The sequence below is a fragment of the Sitodiplosis mosellana genome, unplaced genomic scaffold (assembly GCF_009176505.1).
Source record: "Sitodiplosis mosellana isolate CC-2019 unplaced genomic scaffold, AAFC_SMos_1.0 Smas_scaffold_6191, whole genome shotgun sequence".
NCBI classification, from domain to species: Eukaryota; Metazoa; Arthropoda; class Insecta; order Diptera; family Cecidomyiidae; genus Sitodiplosis; species Sitodiplosis mosellana.
In genome coordinates, this window is record NW_022601432.1 from 4,610,461 (window position 1) to 4,628,574 (window position 18,114).

The 18,114-nt window shown below is 36.7% G+C and overlaps 2 protein-coding genes across 6 annotated transcripts in view; one reads left to right on the forward strand and one right to left on the reverse strand.

The window, feature by feature from the left end:
* Positions 1 to 3,822: 3,822 nt before the first annotated feature.
* The window catches only part of LOC129576779 (uncharacterized), a 55,180-nt gene continuing 40,888 nt past the window's right edge, over positions 3,823 to 18,114 (reverse strand). For all 5 annotated transcript variants that reach the window (XM_055462452.1, XM_055462455.1, XM_055462456.1 and 2 more), the window contains exon 4: positions 3,823 to 8,736. In XM_055462452.1, coding sequence (XP_055318427.1) covers positions 8,525 to 8,736 — 212 coding nt within the window. In that variant the 3' untranslated portion in view covers positions 3,823 to 8,524. The remainder of the gene's footprint in view (positions 8,737 to 18,114) is intronic.
* Positions 13,141 to 16,532, forward strand: LOC129576778 (pancreatic lipase-related protein 2-like). Its single transcript, XM_055462451.1, has 7 exons — positions 13,141 to 13,719; positions 14,334 to 14,424; positions 14,550 to 14,604; positions 14,853 to 14,905; positions 15,180 to 15,369; positions 15,752 to 15,923; positions 16,168 to 16,532. Exons 1-7 carry the CDS (start codon positions 13,589 to 13,591, stop codon positions 16,400 to 16,402), a joined length of 927 nt encoding a protein of 308 aa, XP_055318426.1. The 5' UTR covers positions 13,141 to 13,588; the 3' UTR covers positions 16,403 to 16,532.

The window sequence follows — 18,114 nt, forward strand, 5'->3', positions numbered from 1 at the left end:
ATCCTACCCCAACCGAAGGGAAAACTGAATGAATATTTGATAAATGATATTGCATTCGTGCGTTCGCTGTCGTCGTGGCAAACGAAAATCGACAAATGAATGAATGAATGCGAACAGAGTAAAATAATGACATTTTTAATGAGATTTTTGCCGACATTACACAATATATACACACACACATACAAAAACACACGAGAGAAAGAGCATAGCATATAATAACGACACTTGCAATTCCAGCAATAAAATTTTACGTGTACGTTTTTATTTCGTAATAAAAATACATTTACTGTAAATTGCATTGTCTTTTCATTTTCATCTGGATTTCTGTGTTTTTTTTTTTCGTCTTGTGTCTGATGCTGTGAAATAACATGGTTTGTATTTGCAACACTATACCTTTTAGATGAATCTAACTGTGCAGATCTTCATCAGGTCGATGCAATTTCTTTACGTTTTCGATTGCATAGCACACAGATTGAGTGAGTTAAGGAGCGGAAACAAAAAATAGCGTGTACACATCAACATCGAATTGCTGACATTCAGCAAATAGATAGAGTAAGCGTTTTGATGAAAACTTTCTGGTAAGTATCGATCCAATCTTGATGATTCTTCGCACATCTCACTCTCTCATTCTGTATCCCTTGATTTGTTTGATTTAACAAAACCAAAATTCCGGTGAATGAATCGGAACACACCGCTCTGACTCTACCGCTCAATAGTTCCCATGCTGATTTCAATACCAAACCACCATACATACATTTTCGATTCGCACATTTTCCCATTTCAATATTCATAAGGATTGCAGTGCACTTGAATTTATCATAAATAAATAACAAGGGAAAAAAGCGAAGAGTATGACAACACCGAAAACCGCTACAATAATTATATATTCAGTTGCGAATTGAATTTTTATGCGCCAGTTACTTCGGATGACAGTTGCGAAAGGAGGGTTTTGAGTTAGGTAAGGACATCAAGGGATTGTTACAGATGCCACCAATTTCAATCTATGTCTAAAGGGTTATTTTACACCAAGGCGGTGATTTCAATTATTGAAACTGTTTCGTCGATCCTTTCTTTACTTCCATCAATTTTTGACGGATATAACGAACGGAATATGGAATTGGTGATACCTATTACAGGCGCGCAAGCAAAATACATTCATTTTTGATAACCGTTTAGCTTTGCACTCAACCAAATTGGCAGCTCATCCGATCTCGTTCGTTACAAAATATGACCAAAGGACCAGTTTGATTTCATCGCCTTGAGAATGGTGTTTCATTTTATAAAAATTTATCAAAGCATCAGAGACTATTAAAGTCGAATACATTCAGCATGGTTTCAAATTCCCATGGAAAATCCGTAAATTCGGCTATGCAATTGAATATTTCAAAGTTTATCAATATAACAAGAATGTGATACATTCCAAGCAAACTGTGCTTTTGACCGGCGCAAGATAGCGGTGGCGCCTATTCGCAATTTGCGGAATTTTTAAGAACTATCAATACTTGTTGTTGTTGTCATGAATTTCGCAACAACAAGAAGTATTGATAGTTCATTAAGTTGCCGCAGATCCTATTTAGGCGCTACCGCTATCCACTGTCACGTCAAATACATTGGTTCTTATGGGAGAGAAGCACAGGTTGATTCCAAGGATAAACCAACACTCGGAATTTACGCTGTTTTTCACTTTTCTCCATTGTTTACCAAATATGACCGAGTACTTTGGATTCATTTGTTTATTGTTATTTCCATTTTCCAGAATGATTAACAAAAATAATGATTAATTCGGTGTGTATCGTTAGATTTGAGCGAAGTGAGAGAGAGAGAGAGAGAGAGAGAGAAAGAAAGAAAAGTTTCGTATTTCCTAATTGAGCCGAGTGGTGTTTATGTTGAACGGGTTTGCAATTCTGCTGCTGATGCTGCTGAAGATTAACGGTGTACAAATTAAGGTTTTCAGTTTCAAGTGGCAAAAGTTTTATGCATACAACGCACATCTATTTGAAAATTGTGCACAACAACCATTTTCGATAGCATGTTTGTTTAGGTAAAATACAATTGAGAGCTTATTCGAGATGCAATCCATATGTATATCTACAGTGGAGAAAGAGTGTTTTAAATAAGGGGGAAACTACTACTACCGCGTAATTCATATTAATACAATCTAGTACAACACAAATTCTGAAAAACTCCAAAAAATTCTGCGCAATCCAAAACAATTCCAATTGATTCCGATGTTCCTTAGTCAAATTTGGTGATGATCAACTCAAAATATCGCAAATATAGGGACATGTACCATTCATTTGAATGCATATTGAAGATTTTTACTTCCAGAACATATTTGACTTGGTTTGATCTACAAGACTCAATTCTAGCTCTGTTTTCCATTTTGAAAATATTTTATGTATCATAAAGCCTTTACCTATTTGAAGTGAAATATTGAATTGGAAGTGAGACCTATGTACAATTAAAAACGCCATATCTGAAGTTATTTCGATAAGATTGAACATCTATGCGCTTAAGTATTCCTTTGAGATGCTAAATGACCCTATATTTGCAATTTTTGAAGTTGATCATCATCAAACTTGACTTAGAAACATCGGAATTGATTGGAGTTCTTTTGAATCGCGCAGAATTCTTTGGAATTTATCAGAATTGGTGTTGTACTAGATTGTATTAATATGAATTATGCGGTAGTAGTAGTTTCCCCCTTGGTTTTAAAAGTCGAAAAACACCCTGACATTGGGAGAGAGCGGGAGCGAGAGATAGGGAGAGAGCAAGAGAGAAAGAGCAAGCAAATGAGCGCAAGAGTTGATATGATGCAGTTGTTTGGAGCTTTATCGTTGAGAAAATACAATATAATAAAAGAAACGTGCTGAAAATCAAGGACGTGCACACTTTGACTCCATTTCAAAGGCCATTTCAAATGGGATGCGTTACATGCGATACACACACACACACACACACACAGACTTTCGTTGATGCACTTACGAAATCATCATCATCAGTGTGCACTGGATGTATTACACACAAATTTACATGTCCAAAGAGGATTTTCATTTGATTCATTCAGCATTGCTGTGTAATTGACAGTGAGGAGAGCGCATCTACGCATCGAGATTTTTAAACATAACAGTTTTTCAACTTTCAATCTGCCCGTCCGCAATCTTACGGAAGGAAGAGAAAAAAGGAGAAAAGAAAGGAGAAAAAATGGAAAGAGAAAGAAAAAGAGAGCGAAAAAAAGGCTGAGCCCATAACGAATGAAAATGACTGTATCAATTTAGCTGCTTGACCATGAAAACCATTTAAGGGCGCATTGAAATGGGCATAATCTGATGTCAACTGATGATTCTGACATTTTCTTTTCAAATGCAAAACACTGCGCTTCACTTAGATATGTATCACACAATTTAAATGGCATCTCGGCGATGTAGAGAAAAAACTCATTTCGTATTTGGTTCAATTGCAGAATTTTGCTGTTTGCCTCCAATCAACTTGGGCTTGGCATGTGTGTTGACATTTCAAGTCGTTTGACTTAATTGCAAGTATTATGAAATTCGGAATTGAATGAAGTCAAACGGCAGCGCTGCTTTGGCTTATGAAAAAATTCGGAGCATTTGATCAAAGTGGATATACTATGAATTTGTTTATTCACTCGACGTTCTCTCGCTCTGATGCTTTCGATTCTTAATTTAAAATCTAAATCCCATGTACTTACCCCGCGGCTCATGAACCTTACCCTTTGTTGGAAAAATCTACAGCTGAAAAAAGAAGAAGAAGATAAGAGTTTGTGGAAGGCGGTGCCATCCAAATGAAACATCATTCATGTTGACAGTGAGGATGTTACAATTTTCTGATTAATTTATTTGGTAGTTTTTTCTCTTTAAATCGTTCCATTTTTCTTTATCTTTATCACTATTTTTTTTGTTTTTACATAAATCATCAAATTTTAATAATATTCTGAATTTGGGCTCTAAATTTAAGTTTATTTTCTTTTAAAAGCATTCATTCTATTTCATTTAAAATTTGAAAATTAGAGATTTTTTTTTGTGTCTTATTTGCTTGGATTTTAAATCTTTTCATGGGTTTTTTTTATCTTTGCTGGCTACCGGTACCGGTGATGATTGCGAAGCTTTTGGTTTTGGGTAAGTTATACGTTTTGAATTGACTTAATTGTTGTCATTGCGACGGGAGGAAAACTGCGATATGCCGAGCATGGACGAGTTTTTTTTTGCGTTAGAAACGATAGGAGGAGTAGGCAGTATATACATAACAAATTTGAATAAATTCTGGAACTGAAATTGTTTAAAAGGTAGAAGAAGAAGAAGTAGAAGTAAAAAGGAAAAGAAAAAGAAAAATAAACAGTCTTGAGTTGAATTAGACGTAGAAAATTGACGCTATTTTCTTCACGTATTTTTTTTTCTCTTTCTCTTCACTTCTTTTTTCACCAATTTGAAATGTTTGTTTTGTAAGAATGGTATTTTTTTCATGCCGATGACTGATATATGTCATCTGCACGGTGTTTGTTTATTTTTTTTTCTATCTTATTGTGTTTGTTGTCGCATGCTTGTTGTGTTTAATTTGTGGTTGTTGTGTTTTTTTTATTTCTCGGAAAATTCATTCGTTCAACACGGTTATCCCATTTGAAGTGTCCATTTCCACGGTTTGGTCATGGTGAACATGATTTTGTGTTCGTTTCGCTTTGAAATGTCAAAGCTAAAAAATCGCCGAAAGCCTCGCAATCGATAATTTCCAAGTTGATTGAATACAGAGGACGAAGGGATGGGTTTTGAATGACAAAAGAAACGAATTTTGTTTGAATTGAAAATTAAATTTCCCTGGTTTGTGTGTGTATGGTTTGTTTGTTGTAGCTTTTTTTTGTGGTTTAGTTTGGTTTCCTCTCTGTTTGTTCAGCTAATCACTAAAAATCTAAACATTGTTTCCAAATGATTTTACACATAAGGAGACTTAACTGCTGTTGCTGCTGCTGCTGCTACCGCCGCTGCTCTAAAACTTTTTAAACACACGTTAATGGTAAATCATTATTATCTTTCGGCGCGCATACACATGCACACACACTCACCAATCAACAAAAAAAAAGTATTTTCATATATATATTTAGATATATAAGAGAATTTTAGTGGAGGGAGGGTTATCTTCATCAATATATTATATGTTGACACTGGGATTTTTCTCTCGTTTTTTGTTTGTTTGTTTAGATTGTGTCGACACATAAGATATAACCCATGCGGTTTTTATTTTTGTTGTTGTTGTTGCTGTTAGCGTGAATATGATTTGCCAATCTCTACAGTTTAATAATCACACTACAAGTCCAGCTTAAAATCTAATCTATGGAGAAAAAACAAATGTGAACGCAAAAAAAACAACAACTGAAAAACCCAAAACAAAAAGACACAAAACGTAAATGTAAAAAGCATTTTTTTTCATATTTATTTGTTGTCGCAAAAGAAATTTATTATTATTATTATTATTATTACTTGAACGTATGCCAATTCCATGCTCATTTCGAATCTCTCTCTCTGTGTTTTTGTTTGTTTGTTTGTGTATATGTTTGAAGTGCTTTTGTATTTAGATCAGGAGATATAGGTTTAGCGCGTATTTTGCTTCTAAGCAACAATTCAATGCGGTCAAAGCTTTTTGAGGATCGACTGAAAAAAATAGAATTCCATGTTTGTTTTTCCGGCACACACACACCAGCACACATTGGCAAAAGAGAGAGAGAGAGAGCAAGAGATGAGGAGCGAGAGAGAGAGACGCATGTGTTAAGTGAGTGAATGTGAGAGACAGAGAGAATGTGTCCTTTTTTCGTTGCGTCACGTGCTAAGCGAGTACTGTGTGAACCAAGTTGGTTGTTAGCAAAAGTGGTGTATGAAAAGACACGCAGCGGAAACTTAAGCGGTATATATGTATGTATCATTTTTTACCACATAGCCAGATTGGCCCAGATTATGTTCTGATCTCACTCTATCGCTCACACGCACAAACACACACACACACACACACACACACACACATTACACGCTTCTGGTCGCTCGACCGAATGACATTTTATAGTCTAGAACTCGTGCTCATCTCATACGATCTTGCAGTGGTAACGCGTGTTGATTTCAGCAACCGCTGTGCTTTGAATAACCAAGAACATGTTTTACATGTTTAGCAATTCATCGGTTTTACTCTCTTTTATTTCGGGAAATAAGCGTGGAAAAAACGACTCAACAAAACTTCGAATAGTTCATGGTTTATGATGGAAATTGCGAAAAGTACATTTACGACTAATAAAAATATGTCTTATGAAAAGAGTCATTGCTTCACGATATTATTTTAGTTGTTCTATCTTTTTGTCTTCGCTCTCCTCTCTCTCTCTCTCTCTCTCTCTCTCTCTCTCTCTTTCTGCTTTTCTCTTGTTCGCTTTGATTTGTTTGTCGTATCGAAGCGGAAGAAGACGAAGAAAAAAAAAACAAAATGTCAATGATTCAATGATTCATTCAGTACAAATATCGAATCAATATATCAAGGATATAAAATCAAGACACTTTTGTTGTTCGGTTGTTGTTGCTGTTGTATCCCTATCGTAAAATAGCAACTCATAAATGGATGGTTATTACAATTGGTTTTGGTAATGAATTGACGATTGGCCAGAGAAAATAAGTGGCTAAGGGTCAGGAATGCACTCCAGTTAAGCTCTCTTTCTGCACTTTTCAATTTTTCTTTTTATTATTCACAAATGAACCCATTGCAGTGTGGCGACGACAGCGACAGCGACGATGGCAAAATCAATTTATACATCTCCCTCTCTCTTTCTCTCTCTATAAAATGCAATAATTGTGAATGGTTTAATTTGTGTTGTTGTTGTTCGTTCTCGTGAATTGAATTGTGTGATAGTCCCCATTGTGGCCATGAGAATATTTACGTTGGTATATTTGCGCAGCTTGCCAAAATAAACACGTACTTCTTACGATGAAAATAATGGAATTTCGGTGTGTTAAAATAATAAATCATTTGATTATTTGATTGTTGTTGTTGTTGAATGGCCTTGAAATCTTGAAATATGGCGAAATTCTGGTAAAATCCACCAGAAAACAAACAGAAGAAGAAAAGACTTCAATCAATAATTGACTGATTACGATGCCTAATGAATACAATACAATCAATAAAATCTACTTGGAATTTTCGACGAGAAAAATCAATTTGAAATTCTCAAAAACAATTACTTTGCCAATTATTGCCTAGTGGCGAAGCGTTACGAGTACGCGTAGTACTACGTTCACTAATTCCCTAAACGTAGTGGTTCGTAGTGGTACGCGTAGTCGTAACGCTTCGCCACTATGAATTATTGTCACACTGAAATAAATTCCAGTAACTGGAAACTGAAATTGACTGGAATGAATGGCTCAAAATGGTTACTTCTGTTCGAAATGAATGTTGGCATTGCGGCGAAACACGACTGTGAATTTCGTTGAAAATGGTATTTCGTTCACGAGTTTTGTCTCGATCAAATTGGCTTGATTTGGTAAATTCACATGAAATCATCGGCATATGAACATGTATCGCAACAAATGCACACGTCATTAGCCTGTAATTTTAGATTTAATGTATAAATTGGATAAATTTGTTGTTGCTTTTTTTAGGACCAAATAAGCATTTTCCAGTTAAATCGAGACTAATGACGTTCAATTAACAACTGATTGACTAACGAAATTTAATAGTGACCGAAATATGCCGTGTGATCACAATTGATGGCAATGTGTTCAAATCCATTTCGTTTGAATTGTGTCCACAACATACACACACACACACACACACACTACCCGCTTTCGTCTGCAATTCCATTGGGTCATTGTAATATAACGGCAAAAGCTTTTCATTAAGTTTGTTAAAATGTGTCAGTTGTGAGTCAAAGAACAGTTCCATTTTTTAATATGAAAAAATATTTTTCGGATGGCGTTTTTGTCAGTATGTGTGTCGATTCTATGTGTTTGAAGAAAAATGGTATTAAAAATAGATAGACACTGTATACAACTTGATCATCATCATCATCATTTTTTGTGTGTTAGTTCTGACAATTTGTTTAAGTTGAGAATTTTCTCTTTGTTTTGCTCTGTTTGTGAGTGTGTGAGTGTGTTCTCTTCCAGTTGTAAAATAAAAATGAAAAAACAAGCAAAAATTTAATTGATACGAACATTCTAGACATTAATTCATTAATTAGAAAAGAACTACATAAAGTAAAGAGGTGCAATTTGTCGTGCAGCATTTTAAAAATTTGTGTTGTTGGTTGGTTGTTGTTGTTGTTTTAAATTGTTTTCTTTTATTTTTTTCTGTCTTTTTCTGTTGTTGTGATTTAAATTTGCGGAAAAGTTGATGTGAGTGTTTTGTTTGTTTTTCTCTCTCTTTCTTTCGCAAGAATGGGTATATTCTAGAATACACACCGTTGAATATGCTCTAATACAAGCCGAGTTTTTTTTTGGTTGTTGTTGTTGTTGTTGTTGTTGGTGGTGCTGTGTTAAAGCATTTAAGCGGTGGTATCTTTGCGAACTTTGTGACCACGGAACGAAGCTTGTATTTTAGTCGCTGCCTTGTTCAATTCCGGGTCATTTAAGTCGATATCTAATTCCTCGGCTACTTTTTTGGTGATTTCCTGTAGATCTTTGTCGTCACCACCGGTCTTGCGAGCTAAGTGTCCACGGAATGCAGCCTGTATACGAACTGCTGCATCGCACAATTCTGCAAGTAGAAGAGAAAAAAAAATATGAAGAAATAATCATAATAATAAAATATTAAGATAACAGAGCAGATTGAGCTGAAAAAAATGAATTTACACAAATGTTTAATGTAATGCCTATTAAAAAGTTACGATGAATATAAATCAACCTAAACGTAGAAAATGAGAGATACGTTCAAATGAAAACAATTTTTTTTTCTGTCTGTTACTTGAAGCGAACAGTGGCGCAACGTCATGCCACAGCAATGACATTCACCTCGAATGCTGAGTGTTTTCGCTTATTAAAAGAAAATTAAGCCAAAGATGATGTGAAACGTTAAATTTGCAAGCAGTTTTGTATTCACACCAAAGCTAAAATATATTTCCGTACGCCGTACGGCGAGCGACACAACACGAGAAATATGTATACAGAGTAGACTTGGCAAGATTGAACCACAATGAATAATAATGATGGTGGAAAATTTCATTGTTTTTATTGTTTAATGCTTTCTTTCACGTTCTTTTTTTTACGCTTTGCTCCGTCTTATTTCTTCATTTTGTGCCGTTTTCGCCTCCTTCCATCGTCCTTATCGTTTATCTGTGCTACACTGGACGGTTTTTTCTTACTTGTTTCGCTCTCTCGAATACGACTTCTTGGATGCAAACGCAAAAATAAGAGTGGGAACGATGAAGAGTGTGAGAGAGCACACGGTGATAGAGGATGAGAGGAAAAAAAAAGCCGTGCGCTCGATAACTCTAGATGTTGAACATCATTAATCACAGCTCCGACAATTCGTGGTTACATGGAGCAGCTCTTGCAAAATGAACGGAAATTCGATGACATTAAGTTACCAAAGAGAATAGCAACATCGGCCCCGCAGAAACGACGCTGATGACATTGAAATTGCTCACTCATACGTCAAACTGAACTTAATTTTAAAGAGATGTTTCGATAGATCTCTCTCTCTCTCTCTCTCTCTCTCTCTCCCCATCCTCGCTCTCCGCCGCTCTTCTTTTGCTTGTGTGTTGGCTCCCCATAATGGGCTCAGGTTTCTCTTTTCTATCTCTCACATTATTCGTCTGATGGTCGAGAAAATACCGTATTTATATAGATTTTTGCAGTCTCCTTTTTGCCATTTAATTCATTTGGTGCGCTCTATTGTTTGCTCTTAATTAAACTATATTCCGTGAATGGACATAGATACTTTTACTGTCCATCAGAAAGTATTTGCACATTGTGTGCGCTTGGAGTTAGTTTGGAATCCTTTTGGCTATTGGCCCAACTTTCGCCTTCACATTTATTATTTTGTGTGCCTGCGTTGGTGTTGGTTTGTCTATTTCTTTGAGTGTGCCTTGAGAGATACGATGATCGAATTGTATTCAAACGTGCCAGAGCAATAAAAAGAAAGTTGGTCTATGTTCAAGTAAAAAATGGCACATCATTTATTAGCACAAAGATTTGGAATGTCATTTATTAACAAATGCTGGATAAATCACACTCACAACCAAACAGATCAAAAATACTGGAAAGGACGAGTTAAACTGAACGAGACGCAGAGCAAGGGAGAGAGGGAGAGAAAGTAGAACAGAAAAAGTGGGTACGTGTTTATGCGAATGGGTAAGTGAGCGAGGTATTTGTAATCAGTATAGGCTTGAGTGCGTTTTCGAGAATTTGATTTGAGTTCGATTTCAAAGCATCAATTAAATTGATGATTTTGGGAGAATGTTGCGGCAGTCACATTAATCTCAATTTTCGTCCGCGCTTCTAGCCACCCGAATCGATCACACCAACCCCAAAACCGTCGTCTTTCTAGCCGAATGCCGCAAAATCTTATTGTGAAACATGAAGTGATGCGATGAAAAATGGATACGTCGATGGCGACCCGATATTGATCTCTTGATTTTGTGGCATTAATGAAATGCAATAGCAGCCGTGTGTTGTTACAGATTTGGAGCTGTTGCGAACGTCGTAGCTTTTTAATATCGCACATCGGTGAAAATAAATCAGTGACACAAGTTGTATACAATTCATGCCTATTTATGCAATTTTTCATTCCTTCACGTCTATCATCTTCTTCTTCTTCTTCTTCTTCTTATCCTGCCGCTCTTTTCTTATTTTCTCTCATTTCCCACTTCTTGTTCATTCGTTTGCACGTCGGATGTTGCCTAGTGAGAAGTTAATCCAGACTGACGCTCCAAAGCATGCAAAATGATCTCTGCACGCATGACTTAGTCTGATATTGAGCCCTGCCATTTTACCGTGATTACTTTCGCGGAATAAAAACCGGTTGTTGAAGGATGTTTTTCTGTCGTTACTTTTGTTTTTAGCTGGCTGTGCTTGTGTGTAGGTGTGCGTGAGAAAGGATGCTGCAAAGTGTTGATTTTCATGCAAGAACTGGCAATAAAACTGAACAACTCCTTAATAAATAAATGTGAGCGGATGAGCAAAGAAGAGAACAACATCAACAGTAAATAGAGGGAAGAAAAAATCGCATGCATTATTCTTTTCAACCATGGTTTGAATCCCGTGGCGTGAGTTTGATCCGTCTGAAACTGTTCATAAAACATTTACGAAAATTATATTAAAATTTCACTCTTCTGTGCACAAATTTCGGTGTACATCTCAAACCCCTTGACACCGTTATCGCCGAGTGTGTGTGTGTGCGCGCGAATAAGCGGCGATTTAAACTTCCGCACACAGAATCAACGAAGAAAAAAAAAAGAAACGAAAACTTGTAGGTGTTTTATACACATTGTGTGTGTCTGTATACGCTGTACATTTATTTTGTAAGAACGCAATTGTTTCTTTTGTGTGTCGCTCACTTGCGACAACTTTGAAATTGTTGGCAGCGACGCAATTTCATTGCAATTTTTGGCTGGTAAAATGTAATGCAAATCAACAGCAATTCGGATGTATGTGACAATGGAAAGTTTATTATATATGTAAGCAATAATTCATCTCACAACAATGATGCGTGAGCGGCAAAAAGAGAGCTGAAATGTGTATATGAGGAAGCGATACAGAGGCAGAGAGAGAGAGTGAGAAAGAGAGTGGGAGAGAGAGAGAGAGAGAGAGAGAGAGAGAAAGAGAAAGAAAGACAAAGACAACAAGATGAAGGGAAAAATGTTGCAAGAGTCACAATTTGAACTTTAGCTAGTGTATAAGACTTTCCAGCAGATGTGGCGTTCAATTAGAAGTTTTCGAGTTCCAACATTTCATTGAACGAAAACCTTGGTCATGGTTGCACATAAAAGAACGACCAAATTTTTGAGAACAAGGCAGAGAGAGAAAAGAGCGCGGCGCGCGGCGGGAAAAAAGCGTGAACGAATAAGAAGTGAAACTTTGAAAAAGCACTGTACACTGCGGTACTCGATATAGTATATATCCCATTTACATTGTCATTTAATTACCAAAAGAAACAAGTACGACACATGCTGACGAACGAGAGAGAGAAAAAAAGAACAACGCACAGCAAAAATGAACACAGCGCGCAAACGAATAAACGAACGGCTAAAAGTTTGCAGCACCAAGAGAATACGAGTGGGCGCATGTGTGTGTGTGTGTGTGTGTGTGTGCGTATGTGTGATAATTGTGAAATGAACAGTTTTGTGTGACCGTATTGTATTGCGACTCTTGCAACGGTTGTTTGATGTTTTTCAACCGGGGCCCGTTTTACATTCGCGCAACCGTTGTGTGCTGTGATACGGATAATTTTACATGCATTAAAATGCTTTGCATAACAAATTGTCCATCATTATTGTCTTTTCATGAAAATCTCCTGGAAAAAAAACAACGCACACATTCGGAGGAGAAACAAAAAAAAATTACGAATCTCATTGTGCGGTTTTTTTGTTTGTTTGTTTTTACTCGTCTGTACTTGTACTTGCACGCGTACTTGAAAACTAGACGAGAGTAAAACGCACGAACCAAAATAAATTGACGATGTGTTGTTTGCATTTCAGTTGTATGTTTTTTTTCGGGTCTTATCTTGAATTATGGATTTCACCAGGTGGTATAATGTTTTGAGTTCGTTGCACAAAATTGGGCCGATGTATTTGCCGAAATTTCTAAAAGGCAAAAAAAAAAATCAGAATGCGCCCATCTACAACAGCAACAACAACCGAGAAAAAAAAATATGCCAAAAACGGGAGTGAATAGCATGAGTTTCACTGATAACGTATCACTCTTCTAGTTCGGATGTATGTAAAGCCATTAAATTTACTTTCCTCGTTATCATTATTGTTTGAATTTATTGTACCAAATTTTGCAATGTAAATGAATAAGTACAATGCCGAATAATGTGTGCTCGATATTTTCAAAAATAGAATGATGGTCGAAATAGCACCATTTTTAAGCCCAGCGACTTTAAATAGAGAGGCCATGTTTCGCACCGAATTCAAAATCAATTAGTCTCTCGTCGGTTTGCATCACGTTTTACTCGTGCTCTCGCGCACGGAATCGTTCAATTTTCGACATTTCCACCGTGTCATTCTCTAGTGTGATTACAGTTTGTGCTGCTTAAAAAGACAGTGTTCCGTCCACTTCGCGTCGTTCATTCGTTCGTTTGTCCGCACCACACCGCGTTTATTTATTCTTTTGAAATTTTCATTTTACTCTGGCTCTTTCCTGCTGCGTTAAAAGCAGAAATAGACACTGTTTTCTTTTTATATCTGGGGAATAAGAGAAAAAAGTTCATTTTTTTCCTGTTTTGCCAGCCATTTTATTTAACATTTCCGATATTTTTCGCTCTCGACATCTAAACTCATTTCGAGTGACGAACATTGAAAATTCGCTCTCTATCGCACTCTCGCCGTAATTTTTTCGTCGGTTTGGCCATTTCAACAACTGAACTGAACCAGAAACAAAAAAACAATATGAAAACAGCCAGCATTCTCGTTATAACAACAGCGATCACTAGTGCACTGTTCGCATTAATTTCAACAACATTTGCTGCTGAACGAAACACTCTGGAGCGTCGTACCAAATTTATTATTTATGATAATAAGTATGAAATTATCAACGCGCAAAAATTCGACATTAAAATTGCAAATGATGCCAATAAATAGAGAAAGAGGGAGGCGAAAGAATGAGAGAGAGAGAGAGAGGAAGAAGGAGCGTGAAACACCGAATAACGAGATGAAATGAGGAAGTTTTGGCTGCGTGTTTTGTTTGTCAAATGTGTAGTAATAATTTTTAATGAGAAAATCTGAATTTTGTTGCTTTTGGTCTCGCGGCCTCCTCATACCACCACTAAAAGTCCATTTGAATAGACGAGACGAGAAATTTAAAAGCCATTTTTTTCTGTTGCTCGTTTGTTTCTCTCGTTGTGCCTAACTTGGTAACATTTCTCAACGATCGCGCAAATACGAGAAGAGACAAAGTGAAAAAATGAGTGTAAAAAGCAAGGGAAAAAAGCCACTATTATCACAAAATTATGCTGTGAATTCACATTTCGTCCCATAATTGTTGTTTTTATTGCTCTTAATTGAGTATTTATTTTCTCTCGCCCTCGCTTCCTCTCTGTTTTTCGCACGCCTCGGTGTTTTTTTTTTCGTCTCATTTTGCATCGAGTCAATATTTTAGTGTTTTTTTTTTTTTAAATAATTTTATTTTTTACAGCAACACCGAGGTGATGGTTTCCACATCAAAAGACGACGTGCTGGAGGATGCACTCGCTGAATGTTGGCCAACCAAAAAATACGCAATGATTGTTCGCATTTTATTTTTTCACTCATTGTTTTTTTTTGTGTGCAATTTTTATGGCAAAACAAAAGTATTTTCCAATTAATTTAAACAGTGTACTAATTAAATGGAAATACAAATTTAACCCATTAGGTGCATGGTTGGAGGGAGAGTTGCAACACATCGTGGTCCAAAGAGTTGCGAGAAAGTATGTGGCAACAACGTATACACCAACGTGTATATACATAGTTGAAGTTCCATGCATAAATATATAAATTTGTTTTGTGTAAAATGCATTCTTTGCGCGTGATTTATTTCAAAGCTCATAGAAAATTGGGTCATTTGTACACACACAACAACTAAGAATGCATTACACAGCCGCTAAGCATGTAGTACTTAGAACACAATCCATGAGGATCGAACTAATTTCTCTCTGTTGCAATGTGTTCATTTCAGAGTTGATAGCACACAGAGGCGGATGCATCATATGCATGGATTATCGCGACTATGTAAGTCTGACAGTTTTTTTTTTCATTTCGGGTTGGCTTTGCCGTCAACGACACACAATATATTTGCTTTTGTACCACGTGTGAATGTACAAACATGTCTAAATAGAACATGTTAGAGCTTTCAGGCGCAATTTCCTATGCACAAATAAAACAATGCACAATTGCACGCGCGCGCTCTCATACACACAAAGACACAAATTCCTCTTGTTTATAATTCAAATGTTGGTAAAATTATATGTGTACTGTGTCTGTTGACAATCATTTCTTTTTCCAGAACGAAGACTATGGATTTTTGTTGATAAATTTCAAGGCGATTGCTCAAATTTTGACCGATAAAATGAAAGTGCTGAGAGACTTGTCGTTCGATTCATCCGCCGCTTATCTGTTTGGATTTTCATTTGGTGCACGTTTAATTACAAAAGCTGCTACGGATTTCGGTCCCAAACAAATTGGAACCATTCATTGTGAGTCATATTCATCGCGATAAAAGGCATACGGGCTCGATTCCATCAAATTGTTCATTACATCACATTTCTAAATTGCTTTCAATTTCAGTTTTGAAATGTTAAATTTCCAAATTGATTTCCATTAGTTTTGAAATTATAAGTGGCTTTTCTAGCGAAATTTCATGTTTATCCACCATTAAATTGATGAACAAGTTAAAGCACTTTATCATTTAAATATGTGATTTATGTGGTTAGAAAAACATCGTGTTGAATTGCTTTTATTCGAACAAATTAACGTATAACGTGTGTGAACGGGTGAATATTCCGTTCAAATACGTGCATTTCTCAGGAGATTTAGTTTGAGTTAGTTTATGTTGAATTTGCATTTTTCGTCTTGCAGTGTGTGAGCCAGCTGGTCCAGGTTTCGATGGTTCGAAAAACGCAGATCCCAGGCAGGCAGCAATTAGTTCACAATGTATTCATACGGCCTCTGGTGGTTACGGTACACGCGAACGAACTTGCGATCAAAATTGGCTTATGGGCAATTGCGGCGAATCACAAATCGGTCAAAGGTAAAAAGTTGAATGAAAGAAATATGGTGTGTATGTGTGTGTGTGTGTGTGTGTGTGTGTGTGTGTGTGTGTGTGTGTGTGTGTTTTTAATTGAATTATATTCAATAAACATGATGGCCTTGTTTCTGTTTTGTTTTTCTTCTTTGGTTCATCACTCTGCCACCATTACCATGTTGTGTATGCTTTTTCTTCAAAAATCAAAATAATCAAATATTTGTTTATCTTTTGTAAACAATTCGGCTAGGCCATTTCCGTTTGGTAATCATGGATTATGTCCTGTTTTTTACCTGTATGCATTCGACCATGTATTTGCTGCTGTGGACAAGAGTGACGCATGCCGTCAACCGATTAATGAACGCGATGCAATTAATTTACCACATAACCGTACCATTCGAATGGGCTATTTCCAACCGAATGTCACCGATCTAAACCAAGTGAACTTATATGCTATCACCAGCCGTGATCCTCCATTTAATTAAAGGTCAACTCGACATTTGCATGCATTAAGCACGTGCGTACGAAAGAGAAAAAAAATCCCTATTACATAATAAAATATATTTGGACATGTGTAACAATGGAAATAAATATTTGGTTTAATTTAGTGGTGTCAATCGCTCTATATGTCAGCTGTACAAAATTGTTGTTTCATTCAATTACTCTTTGAATTTAAGCCGTTTCAGCTCGAGTACAACTCGTCACTTTTCCGAAAATGCATGGGAATTTTTGTGTTGAAGATTCATTACACAAAAGGACACACACACACACACACACCATTGAAAACAGCCAACTTTAAAATGAATGTGAATTCACTCAAAATAGCTGACACTTTATGTGGTTGGAAAAGCTAGTCAAAGAACAATGTTTACGATTTCTCCGTTGGATTTGATCGACAGATAATTCTAATGTGATTAAGCCGACAAAATATAGCAAAGCTCGTGTTTATTGCTTTCGAAGTGTTCACAGGCACACTGCACTGCACATGGAACAGCAATGAGAACGAGCTAACTAGTTAGCGAATGAGCAACCAACCGACCGAATGAGAAGAAGATAGAGAGAATCAACAAGCGTGGTGCAGGCATTCATTTGGCTGACTTATGTTTATCGTTGCTGCTGCTGCTGCTGCTGTTGCTGCTGCTGTTGCTGCTGCTGTTGCTGCTGCTGTTGCAGCTGCTGCTGTTGCTGCTGCTGTTGCCACTGCTGTTCTTGTTGTTACTTGTGTATTTTCACCTGTGCACAGCGTTGTTTAGTATGCAACTATGCGATTATTGTCAGAAACCACAGCAATCAAATAACGTACACAATGCGCTGTGCTACACATATTTAACATGTTGATAAATGCATACACGTCAACCGAATAAAAAAGAAGGCCTAAATGAATATGTACTTGCGAAATGAAGACTAATGCGACGTGAATTATTTGGATTGTCACCATAAATCAGATGAAAAATTCAAATTCTATTAGTTGATTGTAGGGATGAGGTGGAACCATACAGCGAGGGTTGACAGCTACTGTATGTTTTTGTGTTGTGAAGAAAAGAGAAAATCAACGCTTCGGTTCATTTTGAATTCTTGGAAAATAATAATTAGTTCGGTTTAGCTGCTCACAACAACAACAGCAACATGGATCCACATTGGATTAGTTTGTTTTTTTTCTTGAGTGAGAGAATGGAAGAGATCAGGCGCAAGCATCCGTAAACAAACGTCGGTGTGTGCAAACACAACTAATTAAATTGTTAGCCTGACAACGAATTTCGTTATATAATATATTAATCATGGTATACATGAATGAATTAATTCGAGACGAGAGTTCATAGTTCCATTTTGAGACCACAATTGAATTCCAACTGTGCGACCCAACCGGAGGAGCATATAGTCACACTCAACTGCAACGACGACGATGATGACGGCGGCGGCGGCGGCGGCGACGACGAATGACGTGATGATGATGATAACGTCAATTGAAAATCAATTCGAGAAGAGATTCAGTGGATTCGTAACCTTTTTCTCTCGTGTACACATCGCATAATAGAAAAATGATTAAATACCAATGTGCTGTGCTCCAATTTCCTTTTATTTACCCTAGATGCACCTGCATTCATCACTATATCGTTCAGTGTTGTTAATTTCTTCTTCTTTCGTCGCTTCTATTTTCTGGTATTTTGCCGAATAGCATTTTGCCATGTATGAAATA